Source organism: Octopus sinensis, linkage group LG21 (assembly GCF_006345805.1).
Source record: "Octopus sinensis linkage group LG21, ASM634580v1, whole genome shotgun sequence".
NCBI lineage: Eukaryota > Metazoa > Mollusca > Cephalopoda > Octopoda > Octopodidae > Octopus > Octopus sinensis.
This window is the reverse complement of record NC_043017.1, coordinates 16,848,124-16,868,372: the sequence shown is the minus strand read 5'-3', so window position 1 is coordinate 16,868,372 and position 20,249 is coordinate 16,848,124. Positions and strand designations below refer to the sequence as shown.

At 39.2% G+C, this 20,249-nt stretch overlaps 1 protein-coding gene across 25 annotated transcripts in view; it reads left to right on the top strand.

The window, feature by feature from the left end:
• LOC115222779 (ensconsin) overlaps nt 1–20,249 on the top strand; it is a 208,056-nt gene that overhangs the window by 67,252 nt on the left and 120,555 nt on the right. For 21 of the 25 annotated variants that reach the window (XM_036511841.1, XM_036511853.1, XM_036511839.1 and 18 more), the window contains exons 2-3: nt 7,953–8,183; nt 16,584–16,625. In XM_036511841.1, the coding sequence (XP_036367734.1) occupies nt 7,953–8,183; nt 16,584–16,625 (273 nt within the window). Of the gene's footprint in view, nt 1–272; nt 294–7,952; nt 8,184–16,583; nt 16,626–20,249 lie in introns of those variants that run through there. The other 4 variants (XM_036511843.1, XM_036511848.1, XM_036511854.1 and 1 more) reach the window with 2 other exon arrangements.

Genomic DNA, 20,249 nt, shown 5'->3' with positions numbered 1-20,249 from the left:
AGTTTGGTAATTAGCACTCCCAGGATCTAATTTTGACTTGAAATCAGGTTGGTCAGAGTCCCCCCTCTCACTCTCCTGCTGACAGAGACAATGATACTAATTACAAACAAAATCAACTCCTACCAGATTGCTGACATCAGTTATGTCTCTCTCAGTTGTTGGCCATGTCTGCACAGCTAACATTTTAAGTCTGTGGAAACTTCAGTATTTTGCCATGTCCTTCTTTGTTCAAAGTTCATATGAAGTTGGCTTCAATTTTTCTGCTGTATCATCATCTTTTTACAATTATTAAAGTAAGTACTATTTATGTATTTGGAGGTTAACGCTTTTGATTCTCTTCTACAAAGATTGGCCCACAGAATAATATAATTCTAAGGTATACAGTTTTTGTATTATTTTGTTCATGATTAAACAATAGGCTAAACATTCTATCTGTGTTGATTGTCCACAAACAGGTATATTGACAGACGGACTGACTGTTATTAAGGCGGGTGAATGATGGAAGGTGGGAAACTAATTCTATTAAATTATTCTTTTCCTATCTTGAACACATTCTTCTTTTCTTCTTCTTTTACACATTCCAGTCATTTGACTGTGGCCATGCTGGAGCACTGCCTTAACGGGGTTTTAGTAAAAGAAATCGACACCAGGACCTATTCTTTGTAAGCTTAGTACTTATTCTGTTGGACTCTTTTGCTGAACCGCTAAGTTACAGGGACGTAAGCACACCGCCATCAGTGGTCAAGCAATAGAGGGGGGACAAACACAGACACAAAAACACACACACACACACAGATTGATAGATAGACAGACAGATAGATCGATAGATATAACTCATACAGGCAAAGCTTATCTCTATATAATGAAATTGTTGCCAGGAAAAATTTTTTATATTTTGTAAGATTTTATCTTAGAAATTTGGAAATCCTGTGAGCAAGTTGAACATGGAAGGAAGCGCCACAGTTAAGAAAACCGAAATCTGCAGCATCATGAAGTGCAGTTGTCTAAAGTAGATGAATACTCCGAAAACCTTTCTCGAAGAACACATTGCTCTACACTCAAAATGACTTAGGCTTATAGCAGCTGCAGAAAATATAGTGATCAATAACTTTCAATACAGGGAACTGTCTGCTTATTTGAGGGTCAGAGTTCAAAACAAAGCCATCACTGCAATATAAAGGACACTGTTTTACAAGGCACTGTACAGACATGACCGTCACTGCTGAAGAGCTAGAAACCAAGAACTGCAGTGTAGAAAGACGGTTACTGCATTCAAATATGAGCATTTTCAAAAACTGCCTGAGACTATCACATGACCTGTAATCAGCTAGAAAAAAACAGGCTTTCAAATGTCTCGGAAATGCCATCGAAGTTCATCGTGTACTTGTGTGTGTGTATGTGTGTGAGTGAATGTGTGTGTGTGAGTTAGTGAATATGGTGTGAATTTTACATGCACATATATATATATATATATATATGTAGGTACACACACGCACACAATAACCAGTCATCATGCTTGATCGCTAAATCCACAAGTTTTTTTTATTCTCTCTGTTTATTTTCTCTTATTCCCTTCTGTTGAAGAGCTTAGGCTCGAAATGTAAAATACTTTTTCACCTACCCAAGCGTCAAACTAATACACCTGCTTGTTGTTTATACACCTGTCTTCGTCTTTTGTTTTTCTGTAAATTTCAACTATATATACATACATACATATGTATATATATATATATGTATATATATATATATATATATATATATATATATATATATATATATGCACAATGAGCTTCTTTAAGTTCCATCTGCCAAATCCACTCACAAGGCTTTGGTCAGCCTGAGACTATAGCAGAAGACACTTGCCCGAGGTGCCATGCAGTGGGACTGAACCCAGAACCATGTGGTTGGGAAGCAGTTATGCTTAGAAACAGTTTGATGAAATCAAATTCACCTCTGTGTTGAACTCTTAACAATAATGAAATTATTTGGAAAACATGTGACTGCTACGAATTTCTGAATATGAGTGAATGATCATAGGGAAAAGATGTGTGCAGCTATGAATTATTTACTGCACATATTTATGGATTCTACATCTGGAAGGTCACTGTAAAAAAATCTTCATCACTCTTTAGATGAACCACTTTGCTGATGGTGAAGTTTAATGGGTATTACTTTATTTCAGTAACCAGAAGCAGAGTTGTATGATTTTCTTCCCTCGTTTTTAAGAATTACTTTAACTTAATGGGACTCTGCTAATAATCTTTTCGTGTCCTCCGACACTGGGCTGAAGGAATGAGTTTATCAAATTAGGAGTGGCTGTGTGGTAAATAGCTTGTTTACCAACCACATGGTTCCGGGTTCAGTCCCACTGTGTGGCACCTTGGGCAAGTGTCTTCTACTATAGCCTCGGGCCGACCAAAGCCTTGTGAGTGGATTTGGTAGACAGAAACTGAAAGAAGCCCGTCGTATATATGTGTGTATGTTTGTGTGTCTGTGTTTGTCCCCCTAGCATTGCTTGACAACTGATGCTGGTGTGTTTACGTCCCCGTTACTTAGCGGTTTGGCAAAAGAGACCGATAGAATAAGTACTGGGCTTACAAAAGAATAAGTCCTGGGGTCGAGTTGCTCGATTAAAGGTGGTGCTCCAGCATGGCCGCAGTCAAATGACTGAAACAAGTAAAAGAGAGTAAAGAGTAAATGTGAATTGCAAGTGAATTTAGTTAAAACAAACAATTTGATATTGACTTATTCAGTCGGCTCTGCTGAGGTAGGACATCTGGCATGAAGATAATTCAAACTGGAATGCTTGCTTGGACAGTGGTTTTGCTTATGCAATTAGTATAGTTTCATTTGTGCAGTTGCTTATTGACTTATTATTTAGTCAGCTCTACTCTAGTAAGACATCTGGCATGAAGGTAATTCAAACCGGAATGCTTGCTCGGACAGCGGTTGATCATTTTGCTTATGCAATTGTTTGTATTGTTTCATTTGTGTAGTTGTTAGTAATAACCTATTATAGAAGACTTGACAAAGGCAGTGTATAAACATCTTTAATTGATAAGTATTCTTGTTTGCATACAAGGTGCGTTTCAGAAACTTTCAGACTTTTTCTGTTGTCAAGTAGTTGGGTATCAGGATGCTTGTCACCGAGTACCCTGGGAACAAACTTTGTACAAATTTTGTGTATATTCATATCTTCATGAATAATTCTGTGTACAGTAGCCACATCCACTCCAAACTATGCTTATTGTCTGGCTAGACACACCAAAATCTTCATCCAGAAAATTCTAAATTTTCTCAACCAACTCTGACGTTCTGCTGTCTCTTTCACACTTCTCGTTGTCTCTCGTCTTCCTTCTTATTGTCCCTGAACCTCTTGTGTCAGCAAGAAACAGACGTTCAGCTCAGACAAGTTAGTCCAGATGCAAGTCTGGAGCATTTCATAAGTTTCTGTAGTGTTTTTGCTCAAAACTTCATTGTGTAGCAAAGCTTCAAAGTGTTCCAACTGGATTCTGCAAAGTAGCCGGCTGTGACAAGCATTGTATAGTAGAGTGTATTCAAAGAGTTGTTACAGCTCTCTCCTTCAGTCAGGAATAATGAAAGGTGGCAGGTCGGCTTATTGGATGTATTGTAATGATATACTAAAATTACAATAATGTAGGATAGGGGCGGTATTTTGTCTGTTGTTATGTTCCAAGTTCAAATTCTGCCAAGGTCGACTTTGCCTTTCATCCTTTCGGGGTCGATAAATAAAGTACCACTTTGCACTGGGGTCGATGTAATTGACTTAATCCCTTTGTCTGTCCTTGTTTGTCCCCTCTATGTTTAGCCCCTTGTGGGCAGTAAAGAAATAAATAATGTAGGACAGGTATAAATGCTTCTCTTAAAAAAGGTCTTAAAACTTCTGGAATGCACCTCAGACTTTTAAGACTTCATATCTTCCGTACTGTAAGAAAAATGTTTTCCCAAAGGGAACATGAAAATTTGGAAGTAGAATGAATGTCAGTGGTTGGACTATTATTGGTATGAAGGGAATGAAGTCTCAGGTTCACACTGACTGGCTTCTCCAGTGATGGTCTGCCCTTGGCTAAGTCTTGTGCATGTGAACCTTCTCCATCACTCTCTATATGATCTGGGAGGGCCTATACCATCCCCAGTTGCCGTTAAGTAGATTACTGGAACTTTGGCTCCAAGGCAGGTAAGATTTGAACTCAGAATGTAGAAAACCGGAAGATATGCTGTAAAGCACTTCTGCTTACACGTCAACGATTCTGCTACTCTTACACCTGCAAAGCAATATGAAATGAAGTGTTTTGCTCAAGAACACAAATTGCCACCTGGTCCAGGATTCGAACCCATGATCTCGTGATTGTGAGTGCGACACCCTGACCAGTAAGCCTTGTGCCTTCCCACATCTTAATTGTGGTTGAAAAATAAGTGATTTGTGTAGCTCCTAACAATCCAAATCTACAATTTGGCTTTGATTCCATCTTTGCATTAACATCACAAAATTATTAACCTTATTTATACTGTAAGCATTGTGTATTGGCAGAGAATCACATTAATTTGCCCTTTTCCAGTTACAGAAATGATTTCAATTACCATGTTTTTTGACTTTACTTGATTGTAGCATGTTTCTATTTAATTTGTGATAAATTTCTTACCGCATGGTCCCAGTTAAAGAAATTCAAATATCATAGCATAGGCGCAGGAGTGGCTGTGTGGTAAGTAGCTCGTTTGCCAACCACATGGTTCCGGGTTCAGTCCCACTGCGTGGCACCTTGGGCAAGTGTCTTCTACTCTAGCCTCAGGCTGACCAAAGCCTTGTGAGTGGATTTGGTAGACAGAAACTGAAAGAAGCCCGTCGTATATATATGTATATATATATATGCGTTTGTGTGTCTGTGTTTGTCCCCCTAGACAACCGATGCTGGTGTGTTTACGTCCCAGTTACTTAGCAGTTCGGCAAAAGAGACCGATAGAATAAGTACTGGGCTTACAAAAGAATAAGTCCCAGGGTCGAGTTGCTCGATTAAAGGCGGTGCTACAGCATGGCCGCAGTCAAATGACTGAAACAAGTAAAAGAGTAACCTATCGTGTTCCCATCATAGCAGCAGTAGAAGCCCTCATTGTTTCAAATTTTTTTTTTCTCTTTGTGATGTTGCTTTCTTTTCCTCTTTATTTAAATATTTTTTTCTCCTGTAGCAACGGATAAAAAGAGAAATAAATGAGAACAGCTGCTTTAAATTTTTTCTTTAAATGTATTAAAAGCTTTTTATTTCAAAGAAGCTCAAATTAAAAGTTATGAAAATAGAGTTAGAAAGTTAGAGGTCGGCTGTTCACTTGAATTGAATGAAGCAACAACCATACGACCCATTTAAAAACAAACTGGGTGCCCCAGCATGGCCGCGGCCTTTGGGCTAAAACATTTTTAAGGATTTAAGGATAACAAGGCAAAAGGACAGATGGTTTCATCATTGGAGTAAGTTGCCTGAAATGAAACATTTATTGCTCACATGGATCACTTTGAGCGTGATCATTACCAGCATCACCTCACTGGCACCTGTGCCGGTGGCATGTGTAAAAGATTCAAGTGAGGTCGTTGCCAGTGTCGCCTGACTGGCCCCCATGCCAGTGGCACGTAAAAGCACCCGCTACACTCTCGGAGTGGTTGGTGTTAGGAAGGGCATCAAGCTGTAGAAACTCTGCCAGATCAAGATTGAAGCCTGGTGCAGCCATCTGGTTCGCCAGCCCTCAGTCATTCGTCCAACCCATGCTAGCATGGAAAGCGGACGTTAAACAATGATGATGATGATGATTGGAGATTGAAAGGAGGACTACTGTGGCAGTTGTGAGCATATGCAGCAAACAGTGAAGCCAAATACAAATACAAAGTCACTGCAGCTTTAGATGTAGTTAAGACAGAGCTGTTTGTCCTCAATGAAATTTCAATGCACATGTTAGAGGAATGGTGACCCTGAACTTGATGCAAATGAAGAGGCCTTACTAGACTTCTTTGCTGGAAATAGGCACTCTATTATGAACACCTTCTTCCAACACAAACTGAGTATTATGTCATTTGTAAAATAGTGGATCATCTCTCTATATCAGGACATTCTAGCATAGTAAATATCACTCTTGGTATTTTAGAACTTAATAAACTCTAAATAGTTCTTTAACCTTTTCAATACTAACTCGGTTGAAACCGCCCCTGGCACTGTAGTACAAATGTCTTGTTTTCACAAGTTTCGAATTAAAATCTTCCACCAAACCTTAGTCACAATTTATGTTCCTAACACCAGCTTAATGATAACTAAATTATTTTACTAAATTCTTTATATTTAAAATTAATTGAATGAAATACAGAGCATCTCTAAATATGGTAATGAAAGGGTTAAATTGCATTTGGTTTTACTGATCCACCCATCCACAATATCTAACTTTCTTCCTACCCTCTCAGTTCTCCCATAAATCCTCCCCTTTTTATATTTTTTCATTTTCTCTTTGGTAACTGGTAATTTAATAATTTATACAGGTCGTTTTTGTGTGCCTCTAATACTTTGAAATTCAATATATATTAAATATAAATTAGAAGAAGCGCTAGTGTTGTAAACATTATTGAACATGCATACTCAGTGTAGGCGCAGGAGTGGCTGTGTGGTAAGTAGCTTGCTAACCAACCACATGGTTCCGAGTTCCGTCTCACTGCATGGCATCTTGGGCAAGTGTCTTCTGCTATAGCCCCGGGCCGACCAATGCCTTGTGAGTGGATTTGGTAGACGGAAACTGAAAGAAGCCTGTCGTATATATGTATGTATATATATATATATGTGTGTTTGTGTGTCTGTGTTTGTCCCCCTAGCTTGACAACCGATGCTGGTGTGTTTACGTCCCCGTTACTTAGCGGTCCGGCAAAAGAGACTGATAGAATAAGTACTGGGCTTACAAAGAATAAGTCCTGGGGTCGATTTGTTCGACTAAAGGCGGTGCTCCAGCATGGCCGCAGTCAAATGACTGAAACAAGTAAAAGAGTAAAAGAGTAAAGAGAGAGTGTATACGCTTTGCTTGTTCACCAATAGGCTGCGATGTGATGTGGTGGAGATGATGCTCTCAAAGTGCTGGCTGTTAAAACACCCGAAAGTTTTGCCTGTCCATGACTTACAGGGTTTTAACATGCAATGTTTTGACAGTCATCTCTACCCTATCAAATTGCAGCCAACTGGCAATGAAGCAAAGCACACACATTGAGTATGTGTGTTTGATAATGTCTAATATATATTAGTTTTTGAAGACCTATTTGGGTTGATGAAAGTGGAGATTCTTTGCTAAAATAATAAATCTATATTTCATTTTTGGATTTGGTTTGCAAGATTCTTTATATGAGTTTGTGTGTTGAAGCATATTCTGTTGTGTCTGGGGAGAGTCATTTTCTTTTTGTGCGTTGTTATGTAACACACTCACCTGTAAAATTTCCACGTTTTTCTTATTTTTATTGTCCACAACTATTTACTTTACAGCTGTATATATAAATAATCGGCTGTTCTTAGATGAATTTGTACAATATCTTATATTACTTGTACTGAGAAAAATACATCCATATACTGAAGTTTGGTATCAGTTGATGATATCATCATCATTTAACGTCCGTTCTCCATGCTAGCATGGGTTGGACGGTTCGACTGGGGATCTGGGAAGCCAGAAGGCTGCACCAGGCTCCAGTCTGATCTGGCAGTGTTTCTACAGCTGGATGCCCTTCCTAATGCCAACCACTCCGAGAGTGTAGTGGGTGCTTTTTACGTGCCAGGCGAGGCTGGCAACGGCCACGATATACTTTGTTTTAAAAGAAATCCCTATATAAAAACAGTACATTCAGTTATCTGAAATGATTTTAATGTTTTATTTATATTTGATTTATATTTGATTTATTTATCTCTCTCTCTCTTTTTAATTAGATTCAGATCGAGGAAGTTCTGACACAGCTGACGATGGACCAGTAGAGGATGACAGAAGATCACACACTTTAGACAGCCGCTTATTAATTGGACATTTCTACGAACCAAATGCAAACAGTCTAGCTTACTCTGATTTGAGTGGGACTGGAGACACACAGTCCATTGACACCACGAATACAAACCTCTCTACAAGCACTTCAAGTTCGAGTCCAAATCACTGTCGTTTAGATGGTAAGTCACTTGCTTCACTGCAGATATTTTTATATTCTACTGGCAGTATCGCCCGGCGTTGCTCAGGTTTGTAAGGGAAATAACTATATAAGCATTTTTAGAGAGTTATAGCCAAAAAATAGCAAAAAAATGCATTAAAAATGGGAAAAAAATGATGGTAAATTTTTTTTTAAATCGTTGACTCATCGTAGACATTTTTAAAGAGTTACTTCCCTTATATAATAGCGAAAAAATGCATTAAAATGGAAAAAAATTATGATAAATTTTTTTTTAAATCGTTGACTCATCGTAGACATTTTTAGAGAGTTACTTCCCTTATATAATAGCGAAAAAGGTGCATTAAAATGGAAAAAAATGATGGTAAATTTTTTTTTAAATCGTAGACTCATTGTAGACGCGTGCTAATACCTAGAAGGGCTCGATATGAATCACGACTATAAGATACCCGCTTTTGGTTAAACTGCACCGCAAAATGTGGGAGTAGTTAGGAATCTAAATCGTAGGAGACAGACAGCACACAACCTCACTTTTATATATAAAGATTTATTATCAGCTGATAGACTATATATAAAAGTGGTAGATTGCTATACAGTAAAGTACTGGACAGAATGGTTTCTAGTATTACTTATTTCCCTTTATGTTCTAAGTTCAAACCATTTCTAAAGTCTTTCATCATTTTCTCTGTAGCTCAGGAATAAAAAATAACTTGTCAGTTCTGTACTCTTAGTTATTTAGTTGATTATATCTCTGTCCTGAAATTTGTAAAATGTTTTTTTCTTTGTAGTAGCAGTAGTTGTTGTTATTGTTGTTGTAAAAAAATAAAATAGAAATTCTTGATTTTAGGGCTTTTTAGGAGTTTTAATGTATTTTCTTATTTGATTTTCATACTCAGTTATACATATATCACCCTACTTATTCACTACTCTCATCATCATCATCATCATCATCATCACCATCATCATCATCACCACCACCACCATCATCATCATCATCATCATCCATCAGCTGCTTAACAGTGTGAAGCATGATCGATAGAAGTATAAATGATAGTGATGAGAGAAATGTGTGATGGGAGTACTCTTTACTCTAAGATAGAGACCAATATTCAGGGGGTAATAAAGCAGGGAGTTGGCAAAAGTCTGTGTGATCTAAAAAAGAAAAAAAAATAGAGTGAGGACAGAAGCCCGAGAGAAAGAGAATGAGTATTGATGAGCAATGATGGCGACACTGAGTAGTGATGGGCAGTAGAGGAAGGGAGGGTGAAGGTTGAATGAGCTGTGATATAGATTCAATCCATTATCTAAGGTGCAGGAGTGGCTGTGTGGTAAGGAGCTTGCTTACCAACCACATAGTTCTGGGTTCAGTCCCACTGCGTGGCACCTTGGGCAAGTGTCTTCTACTATAGCCTCGGGCCGACCAAAGCCATGTGGGTGGATTTGGTAGACGGAAACTGAAAGAAGCTCGTCATATATATATATGTGTGTGTGTCTGTGTTTGTCCCCCCAACATCGCTTGACAACCGATGCTGGTGTGTTTACGTCCCCATAACTTAGCGGTTCGGCAAAAGAGACCGATAGAATAAGTACTAGGCTTACAATGTAGTTTCTTGCACACAGGTGACAAAATGGGCTTGAAGGGTTGAGGAACGAAGGTGAAAGCTTGATGAATGGAAAGCAGATGGGTCCTGTACCAGAAAGCTACATATAGGAATAGTGGGGAGAGAGTCGGAATAGGTTCTGTGGCATTGTGACTGGAAGCAATGTGGAGAACGGAAGAAATCCTCTGCTATTCTCAGAGTGAAAATTAAAAGAAAAGAAGGAGCGACCGAGAGATAAGAAATAGGTATGAGTGAAAGAATGCAGTTTATGGTGAACAGCACACAAGTGGTAAAGGTAAAGGTGAGAGAGTGCAGTGTGTGGTGAACCACTGCCATATTTAGTCATACTGATAGCATAGTGCAGTGTGATTGATAAGAGGTGGTGGTGGTGAGCGGAACATGAGTAATAATCACTTAGGTGCAGGGAGCACAAGCAAGGGAAATGAAGGTTTAAGCGAATGAGGTCATGGGTGGAAGAGACAAGAGGTAGAGGAGCAAGCGATATGGATACGAGGGTGAGAGGCTATTTAAGAGGTCATTGATATGGGCTAGATTGTAGGTAGACATGCTTACGTGCTGGCACGCCCGTTCATACATATGTCGAACTTGTTTGTATATATACAAACAGACATAATTTTAATGCCCCTCCTGACATGTCTGAGCAGGCGAGCAAGTTCTTCTCTCACACAGCATACTACCCATCAACGTAGTCCTTTGACATCTCCTTCATGAATTGTTACAGCTTCCGATCTGACTGCACCACTTGGTCTCAAATCATCATCGGTCTCCTGCCACAGGTTTCATCTACCTGAACAAGTAGCACATTTTTATACACCTGTCCTCCTCTATACACCGCATGTGCTAATACCTATTTCTTTACTACCCACAAGGGGCTAAACACAGAGAGGACAAACAAGGACAGACAAACGGATTAAGTCGATTACATCGACCCCAGTGCGTGTCTGGTCCTTTTTTAATCAACCCTGAAAGGATGAAAGGCAAAGTCAACCTCGGCGGAATTTGAACTCAGAACATAGCAGCAGACGAAATATGGATAAGCATTTCGCCCGGCATGCTAATATTTCTTATTTCTTTATTGCCCACAAGGGGCTAAACATAGAGGGGACAAACAGGACAGACAGAGGGATTAGATCGATTACATCGACCCCCAGTGTGTAACTGGTACTTAATTTATCGACCCCGAAAGGATGAAAGGCAAAGTCAACCTCGGCGGAATTTGAACTCTGAACGTAGCGGCAGACGAAATACTTCTAAGCATTTCACACGTCGTGCTAACGATTCTGCTAATACCAACATGGTCTTTTCTCTTGCTTGCTCATTTGTTTTCTGCTGCTCATGCACACTGGTATTACACATCCGATGGAGCATCCTTGCTTCATTTCTTGTGAGCCGTTGCAGATTCCTTATGTCCAAGACCCACACCCAACTATTATACAGCATTGTATTTTGCACAGAAGCTTCACACAATTTACATTCCAGTCTGAAGAGGAAGCCCTTTGTTGCTGGCAGAGATGAGAGCTCTCTGAACTTTCTCCAACTAATTTTTACTTTGGAGACTCTGCTCTTAGAACACCCACCCTAAGTAACAAGTTATGAACTACTTGTAGGCAACTACTCTTTTACTTGTTTCAGTCATTTGACTGCAGCTATGCTGTAGCACTGCCTTTAGTCAAGCAAATCGACCCCAGGACTTATTCTTTGTAAGCCTAGTACTTATTCTATCGGTCTCTTTTGCCGAACCGCTAAGTTATGGGGACGTAAACACACCAGCATCGGTTGTCAAGCGATGTTGGGGGGACAAACACAGACATATATATATATACATACATATATACGACGGGCTTCTTTCAGTTTCTATCTACCAAATCCACTCACAAGGCTTTGGTCGACCCAAGGCTACAGTAGAAGACACATGCCCAAGGTGCCACGCAGTGGGACTGAACCCGGAACTATGTGGTTGGTAAGTAAGCTACTTACCACACAGCCACTCCTGCGCCTAGATAATTCATTGAATCTATATCACAGGTGTTCTTGGTACTTATTGCTTCTGAGCACCTGCTGTATATGAAGTTTACATTGTCTGTTAGACTACCTGTGATTCCACTGCATCTCTTGTGTATCCACATTTTTCACCAACTACACTATGGAATTCCTTCTTACTCTTTTTCTCAATGTCAAGCAAGGCCATTTTCTGTATGGAAACAGGACCCTGTTTAGTCTTAGTCTTTGCAAAAGTTCACCTTAAGGTCCTTTGATTCTCGGTTTTGTCTCCATGTCTGAAATTTCTTTTCTAATTCTATCACTGATTGATCTGTAAGGGCTGAGTCATCAGCATATAGGAGCTCCCGCAGGCAGCTGGTTTTAAACTCCTTGATATGTTCTGGAGGACTATAATGAACAGAAGGAAGCTGAGGACCGATCCCTTGTGTACTCCTAGATTCACATTGAATTCATTGCAGTAATCATCCATAATCTTCACCTTCCTAATTTTACCTTAGTATGTAACTTGGACTGTTCTCACCTGTTGTTCATCCACTCTAAGCTTCCTTACTGAATGACCATCAGATCATGGAGAAGGGAGCTCTCTCAAAGGCTTTCTTTTGGTCAACAAAAGCTAGTTATAGGGGATTATTCCTTGTTAGCTACTTCTCCTGCAGTTGTTTCCCTAGAAAAGGACATTTTCCTGGCATGAAACCAAACTGCATAATGTCTTTGTTACCTCTCCTCACCAATCAGTTGTGCTTTGATTCTTTTCTTAACCTTTGTAACCTGGTTTCTTACCTTTGTAGTTTCCTCTCTCTGTGGAATGCCTTTGTAGCAGTGGATGATGATACTGTGCCAGTTATCTTTGCCTGTTCTGGCGCTGTCAATCTATATATTGCTGTCAGGGAGATGAATTGCTGCTGCCTCTAGAGGTCGAGTGTCCACCATTGACAAGACCAAAACAAGGTTGAAATCACATGATCTGGTGGTCTTAGTGCTGGAGGCAGTGGGGGTTTATTTCCCCTTCTAGCAATATAAACAAGAGTGCCCTTTGCACCAAAAAGCCAATATGAAAGTTTCTCTCATGATAGCTACTGCAGTATAGTTTGTTCTAATAGAACATCCACTTTTAAGTGGGGATAAATATTATCTCTCTGTCAGTTATGGGTGTGACACCCTCCTGTACCACTTGATCCATGTTCCACACTATTTGATATTTTAAGAATTTCAGCAGTGATTCCTGATGGGGTACTATTTTATGACCTTCATAGATGCTGTTATCCCAGCATCTTTCCTTTATATGACTTACTGTTTTAGAAACTTTAATTTCCTGAATAGTCTTACTGAAAGTGACATTGGTATCTAAGTTAGTTCAACCATTTATAGTTGCACTACTACAACTTTTTTCTTTTTAGTATCATTGAGAGAAAATTTACCCATTTTCTCTTGAACAAACCCCTCCCAAGTGACAACCTCATTCCCCTAAATTATCCATCTTATCTCATGGCATAGAGCAAACCCTTTGAGCTAGATATATCTTTCCATCTGGCTTCTTAGTGTTACACCTTGCGGTCTTTTCTTTTTTTTTTTCAGTTCTTACAAAGTTACCATTTGTATTATTCTACTCTTGTGTTAACCAATACCTAACTGAGGCTCTGTTCCATCAAGAGAATCTATTTGTGGCTTGCAGCAGTTTGCTATTGCCTCTTAATAAACCCCCGACTGTTGACTCTGTTTTGATAAGCATCATACGGTTCTGTTTAAAAATTTTATGTAATGGAAATCTTTCGACTTCTATACTTCCTTCTTCAGTCTTTTACTTTCGAGATACTTAACTACTAACCTATGCTAAGGGGTATGTTCTTCACCAGGTAATAATTTGGTCCTGCATTTTTAAAGCATACATCATATTCTTGATGAGTACAAATCCAATCTGGTTCATTCTGAAGTCTATTTAAGTAACAGTTTATCAGCTTTCTGGCTTTTTGAAGTTTGTACTGTAGATAGCCACTCTTTTTGCAGAAATCTTGTATGTCCTTATTATCTGTACCCACATTTAGTTGATTTATTATTTGGCAAATATAGATCATGAAAAGGCTAAAATAGAATATGCAGTGAGAAAAAAAAATGTTTTCCTTTTTCCAGCAAGTATGAGAAACAACTCTGGAGAAGTTTGTGTACTTCTTTTGGCATTTCCACCATAACATGTGAAATGCCAATCATCATCATTTCGTGTCTGCTTCCTGTGTTGGCATCAATAGGACAGCTTGACAGGAATTAGCAAGTTGTAGTGCTGTGTTGAGCTCCATCTTCATCTTTGGCGTGGTTCGGTTTCTATGGCTGGATGCCCTTCCTAATACCAGCTACTTTACAGAGTGTATTGGGTACCTTTTTCGTGTCACTGGCATTTGTGAGGTTACCTTATAGCTCGCAAAACAGAAAAGAACAGAGAAAAGAGAAATAGATAAAGCTCCCACTAGTAAAAGGAAGTCTTGGGAAGTGGGCGGTAAGTGACTGCGTACTACTAGCGAACAGTGGTCCCGGTGCGCGCTGGTCGTAAGTAGTCGATCCTACAACGAACTTTTTAACCTTAACCCTAAACCTAATTTTTTAACCCTAACCTTAGTTTGTTTCTAAAAATAATTTATTTACTTAGTTTAAAAAATTTTTAACTTTGCGTTTTATTTACTTTGTTCGAAAAATATTACTTAATTTCCCTTGATATGGATTCAGCCTTGAAATACAAACATACGTGCAAGTCATTTTAGGATCGACTACTTACGACTAGCTAGCACGGATGCGCGAGTGCGTGCACCGGGACCACTGTTCGCTAGTAGTACCAGTGACTGTATGCCAGGTGTTGAAGGGGCCAGTGTGTGATAGAGTGATGACAAATACAGGTGTCTTGCTATAGAAAAGATATGTGATTGAAGGCAACGGGAGGAAGGTAGGGATGGGGTGCCAGAGCAAACTCTCAAGGAAGATGCTTTCATAGGAATTTGAGGATGGAATAAAGAGGTGGATGTGGAAGTTAATGTAGTGAGGTGATGAACAAGCTTGGGGGGGGGGTGAAGATGATGGAAAATGTAGGGGGGGTGAGGTGGGAGGTATATTTCTTTATTGCCCACAAGGGACTAAACATAGAGGGGACAAACAAGGACAGACAAATGGATTAAGTCGATTACATCGACCCCAGTGCGTAACTGGTACTTTATTTATCGACCCCTAAACGAGGCAAGGCAAAGCTGACCTCGGCGGAATTTGAACTCAGAACATAACAGCAGACGAAATACCTCTAAGCATTTCGTCTGGCGTGCTAACGATTCTGCCAGCTGGCCGCCTTGGAGCAGCTCAGGAAGGAAACTAGAACAGAAAGTGGTAGAAAGATATGTAAGGGACTTATAGTAAGTGGATCATGATGGCAGATATGGGGGGCCATTTAGAATGATAGCAGATAAGAGAAGTATTTAGAATGGAGAATAGGAGATGAGAACGGAGGATGGAGGCAGAGAAAGAAGATGATTGCATGAAATGGTGTGGGCAGAGATGATGAAGACTGGAAGTAGTTCTGGGGATGGGCAGGGAGAGATTGTTTGTGGGAGGGGATGTGATGTAACATGTGCAAGTACTCAAGTGCTGTACTCTCAAGTGAGTACAGCAGCCATGTAGTATTTACCATAGATGGTAGGTGGGGATGCTTGATATGCAGGAGATGGGAGAGTGGCAGGATGACCGGGCCCTGCACATACAAGCATAACCAGATGGTTTTTAGGGGATCGGTTTTGCTGTTATGGAAAGGTTTTCTCAAGCGCAGCAAAATGCCAACCATCTCGGTCCTTTCTAATCTCCTCTGTAAGGCTCAGCATCTTGAAATCCGTCTTCAATACTTCACCCCATGTCTTTTGGCTCTCCCTCTTCCTCGAGCCCCGTCCACTTTAAGTGACCAGCACTTCCCTATGCAAGTAAGTCAAAATGTATATTGTTGTTGTTGTTAAGCTTGGCTCATCTTTGGTTTAGCAAACTTCTGATTATAGCATTCCCATTTCTTTCTTTTTCTGTTTTTTTTTGGCTTATCAGAAATGGCAGTGACCAATATGTTCTTCCTCGTTTTAAGATGGCAAAGTATTATTTGCAAGAGATTTGGCTATTATTTCTAGTAAGTCAAGAGACTTGTTGGCATAGAGTGATAAAATTGGTTAGAAATTAAATAGTTCTACTCATGCTGGTCTCTGTGTCCGTGTGTCTAACTTTACCTTCCACCTGGGCCCCTGAGCAAAAATATAAATAGTTGCATATGCAATCCAAGAATAACAATTGCAGGCAAACGAACGGATGGAATGAGTTGCATCTTCTTTTTCTGAGTCGGTTGTTCGTTACCACTTTACTGAGAACCTAGCGGAGATGATGTACAGTCAGCTGGTCTGCCATAGTGGGAATACAGCATGACAGGTTAATTATATTTTAATCATCAGTTAACGGAAAACAATAGCTGCAGGTATGGTACAGGTGTAAGCATAGCTGTGTGCTTAAAAAGTTGAATAGCCTTGTGAGGGGGATTTGGTAGACGGGAGACGAAAAGAAGCTCATTGTGTGTGTGTGTGTGTGTGTGTGTGTGTGTGTGAAATAAACGAACCTCATCATCACCATACAAGTGATGTCATTTCTTTAGGATTCTAGTTCTTAATGGTTATACTTTCTCTTGTTTTCGTAAGACATTTTACAAAACAGTTAAATGATTTTATATCATAGAACTTTATATTTTCCTGTTCATTTCTTTTATTTTCCCTTGTTAACTGCAGGATCAAATATAAGTGCAAGGAATAGATATTTAGCAGGTAATGGTAAGTACATAGATTTGACTTCTATTTTCCTTCTAATTCAGATTATTATCCTTATTATTTTTAATGTTGTAGTAGTTGTTTTGGTGTTGTAATTATTATTACTATTATTATTATCATTATTATTATTATTATTAAATCTATTACAAGCTATATTAGTCAATCAGGGATGTTGTCTTGAGGTTTGGTGATAAATCTTCTCAGATCTCAAGAACCTCTCTTAAGCGTCTTGCAGAATACAGGATTGCACTTTTCTGTAGTTTGATGATGCTGAGCTCAATTCTTTGAGCTTCTTAGGTAGCAGTTTGAGTGTTGTGTCAAGAGCACCATTTACCCCTAGAATAACTGTCACCCCTAGAATAACTTCCTCACTCCATTCATCTCCAGCTAGGGCCTGATAATTCTCACTCGTATCAATTCCTTTGGTATCCACTCTATTATGATATGGCTTAGCAAAGTCTATGATCTTAGACTGTTTTTCTTTCTTTCTTTGCTCCTTCACCCTCACATCCAGCCTTCTTCAATATTATGGTCAGTCTTTATGGAGAAATCCCATAAAATCTTGTAGTTATCATTCTCTATCGCAGCCTTCAGGTTATTGTTTCTACCACTTTTCTTCTATTTCGAAACCCCACACTCGACTGACATCTCACTGCATTTTATTATGATTATTATCGTTAAGGCGGTGAGCTGGCCGATTCATTAGCACACTGGGCAAACTGCTTAATGGCATTTTGTCCGTCTTTATGTTTTGAGTTCAAATTCTGCTGGAGTCGACTTTGCCTTTCATTCTTTCAAGGTCAATAACATAAGTACCAGTGAAACACTGGGGTCGATATAATTGACTAGTCCCCTCACCCAAAATTTCAGGCCTTGTACCTTTAACAGAAAGGATCATCATCATCATCATCATCAATCATCATAATAATCATCATCATCATCATCATAATCATCATCATCATCATCATCATCATAATCATCATCATCATCATCAACACCATCATCATAATCATCATCATCATCATCATGATATATTAGCAGTGATGTTTTCTTGAGGTTTGATATACAACAAGTCTTTTCAAATCTTAACAATCTTTCTTAGGATTCTCGCAGAATACAGGGTTGCACATTTCTGCAGGTTGGCAGCATGAGCCTCAATTCCAGTATCCTTCAGTGTTTTCGGTAGCATTTTTTGGTGTTCTGCCAAGTGCACCAATCACCACTGAAATAATTGTCATCTTCCACAATCTCTCCATCTCGGTCCTGATTTTTCGCAATTTTTTTTTACTTTATCCACTCTATTATCATACGATATATTTGGTATTGCTATTATTATTTAGATGGTGAGCTGGCAGAATTATTAGTACAGTGGACAAAATGTTTAGTAGCATTCCGTGTGTCTTTGTGTTCTTGAGTTCAAATTCCGCCAAGGTCAACATTGTCTTTCAGGATTGATAAGTACCAGGTACATACTGCGGGTGATGTAATCAACTAGCTCCCTTCCCTAAAGTTTCAGACCTTGTGCCTATAGTAGAAAGGATTAATAATTAAGGTGGCGAGCAGCAGTTCATCCATTTTCATGCTCTGAGTTCAAATTCTACCAAAGTCAATTTTGCCTTTCATCCTTTTGAGGTCAGTGAAATAAGTACCAGCTGAACACTGGGGTCAATATAGCTGACTTATTCCTCCCCCTAAATCTCCCAAACTGCTAGCATTGTGCCAAAATTTGAAACCATTATTATTATTATTATTATTATTATTACTACTACACTCTCAGAGTGGTTGGCGTTAGGAAGGGCATCCAGCTGTAGAAACTCTGCCAGATCAAGATTGGAGCCTGGCGCAGCCATCTGGTTCGCCAGCCCTCAGTCAAAATCGTCCAACCCATGCTAGCATAGAAAGCGGACGTTAAACAACGATAATATTATTATTATTATTATTATTATTATTAAGGTTATAAGCTGGCAGGATTGTTAGCATGCCAGACAAAATGCTTGCAGCCTTTCATTCATCTTAAAGATCTGAGTTTAAATTCTGTCAAGATTGATTCTGTCTTTCATCCTTTTGGGGTCGATAGAATAAGTATCAGTTGAGTACTGGAATTTGTGCAATTACTCAGCCTTGTCCCCTAAAATTTCTGGCCTTATGCCGGATCTTTTCGCCTTGACTGGCAGATTTTTAAAATAATTTCTTTGTAACTAAACACTTTTAAACTTCATATACTGGCAGAATGTGTTTATAGAACATCTTTTTCTCTTGGCTTTCTTGAGAAAATTCTGTAGTTTGTAAGATATTTGTTGTTTATTTTCTTGCATTTCGGCAATTTCAACCAATCAATGACGTCTATTGAGGTGAAAACTGTTGCCCTGTTGCTTTCTTCTGTTAGGTACACTCCAGAAGGCCACCCCTCTTCCAGACATTTCTCAATTTCGGTTGGGGATAAATTATTGTGGCTTTTTTGTCCTTGTGCAATTGATGCACTTGTAAATAATGGTTCCGTTTTATTAACCAAAATTCCTCTTCTGAGAGCAATACCATTCCGAGATGGTTGATATTGTTCTCATGTTTTTAAATCCCATCAGCTTTTCCTTTGAGAGGATGCAAAGTGCATTGGTCTGTAACATACATACTCTTTACTCTTTTACTTGTTTCAGTCATTTGACTGCGACCATGCTGGAGCACCGCCTTTAGCCTAGTACTTATTCTATCGGTCTCTTTTGCCAAACCGCTAAGTGACGGGGGCGTAAACACACCAGCATTGGTTGTCAAGCAATGCTAGGGGGACAGACACACAAACATACACATACATACATATATATATATACATATATACGACAGGCTTCTTTCAGTTTCCATCTACCAAATCCATTCACAAGGCTTTGGTCGGCCCGAGGCTATAGTAGAAGACACTTGCCCAAGGTGCCACGCAGTGGGACTGAACCCGGAACCATGTGGTTGGTAAACAAGCTACTTACCACACAGCCACTCCTGTTTTTTTTTTCTTTCCTTTATGGATTTGTCATCATTACTGTTGGTGAGGCTGTCCTTGTTATGTTGCTGTTGTTTTTCTTCTTATAGTTTTGTGATGATGATGATGATGGTGGCAGATGTTGCTGTTCTTGTTTATGTTACTGTTGGCACCATTTTTGTTGCAACTGTTACTGTTGAAGCTTATGTTGTTGGTTTTGTTACCGTTTATTCTTTTTTGTATTCTTTTTCTACTTTTAATGGAAGCAGTTCAGCATCACATCGAATGGTCTTTGACTTCAGCATCCCCATTTAATCATGCGCAGGCCATCTTTATGTTTAAACAAAAAAATACAGAAAAATATATAATCGAAAATTTTCTGGAACTGGCAAAAGACCTGATGTATGTTTTCTATGAAAACCTAAAGCAAAAGAAAGGCAAATTTAGGAAATGCTTTTCGATTCAGGCACAAAGCCTACAATTTTAAGAGGTGAGGGTCAGTTGATACTTTATCACAGTACTTGACTGGTCCTCTATTTTATTGAGCCTGAAAAGCAAAATGGAGCTCAGATGGATTTGAAATCAAATCATAGATTGGCTAATACCAAATCTCGCTAGGCATTTTGACCAACACTCTAATGATTCTACCAATAACAACA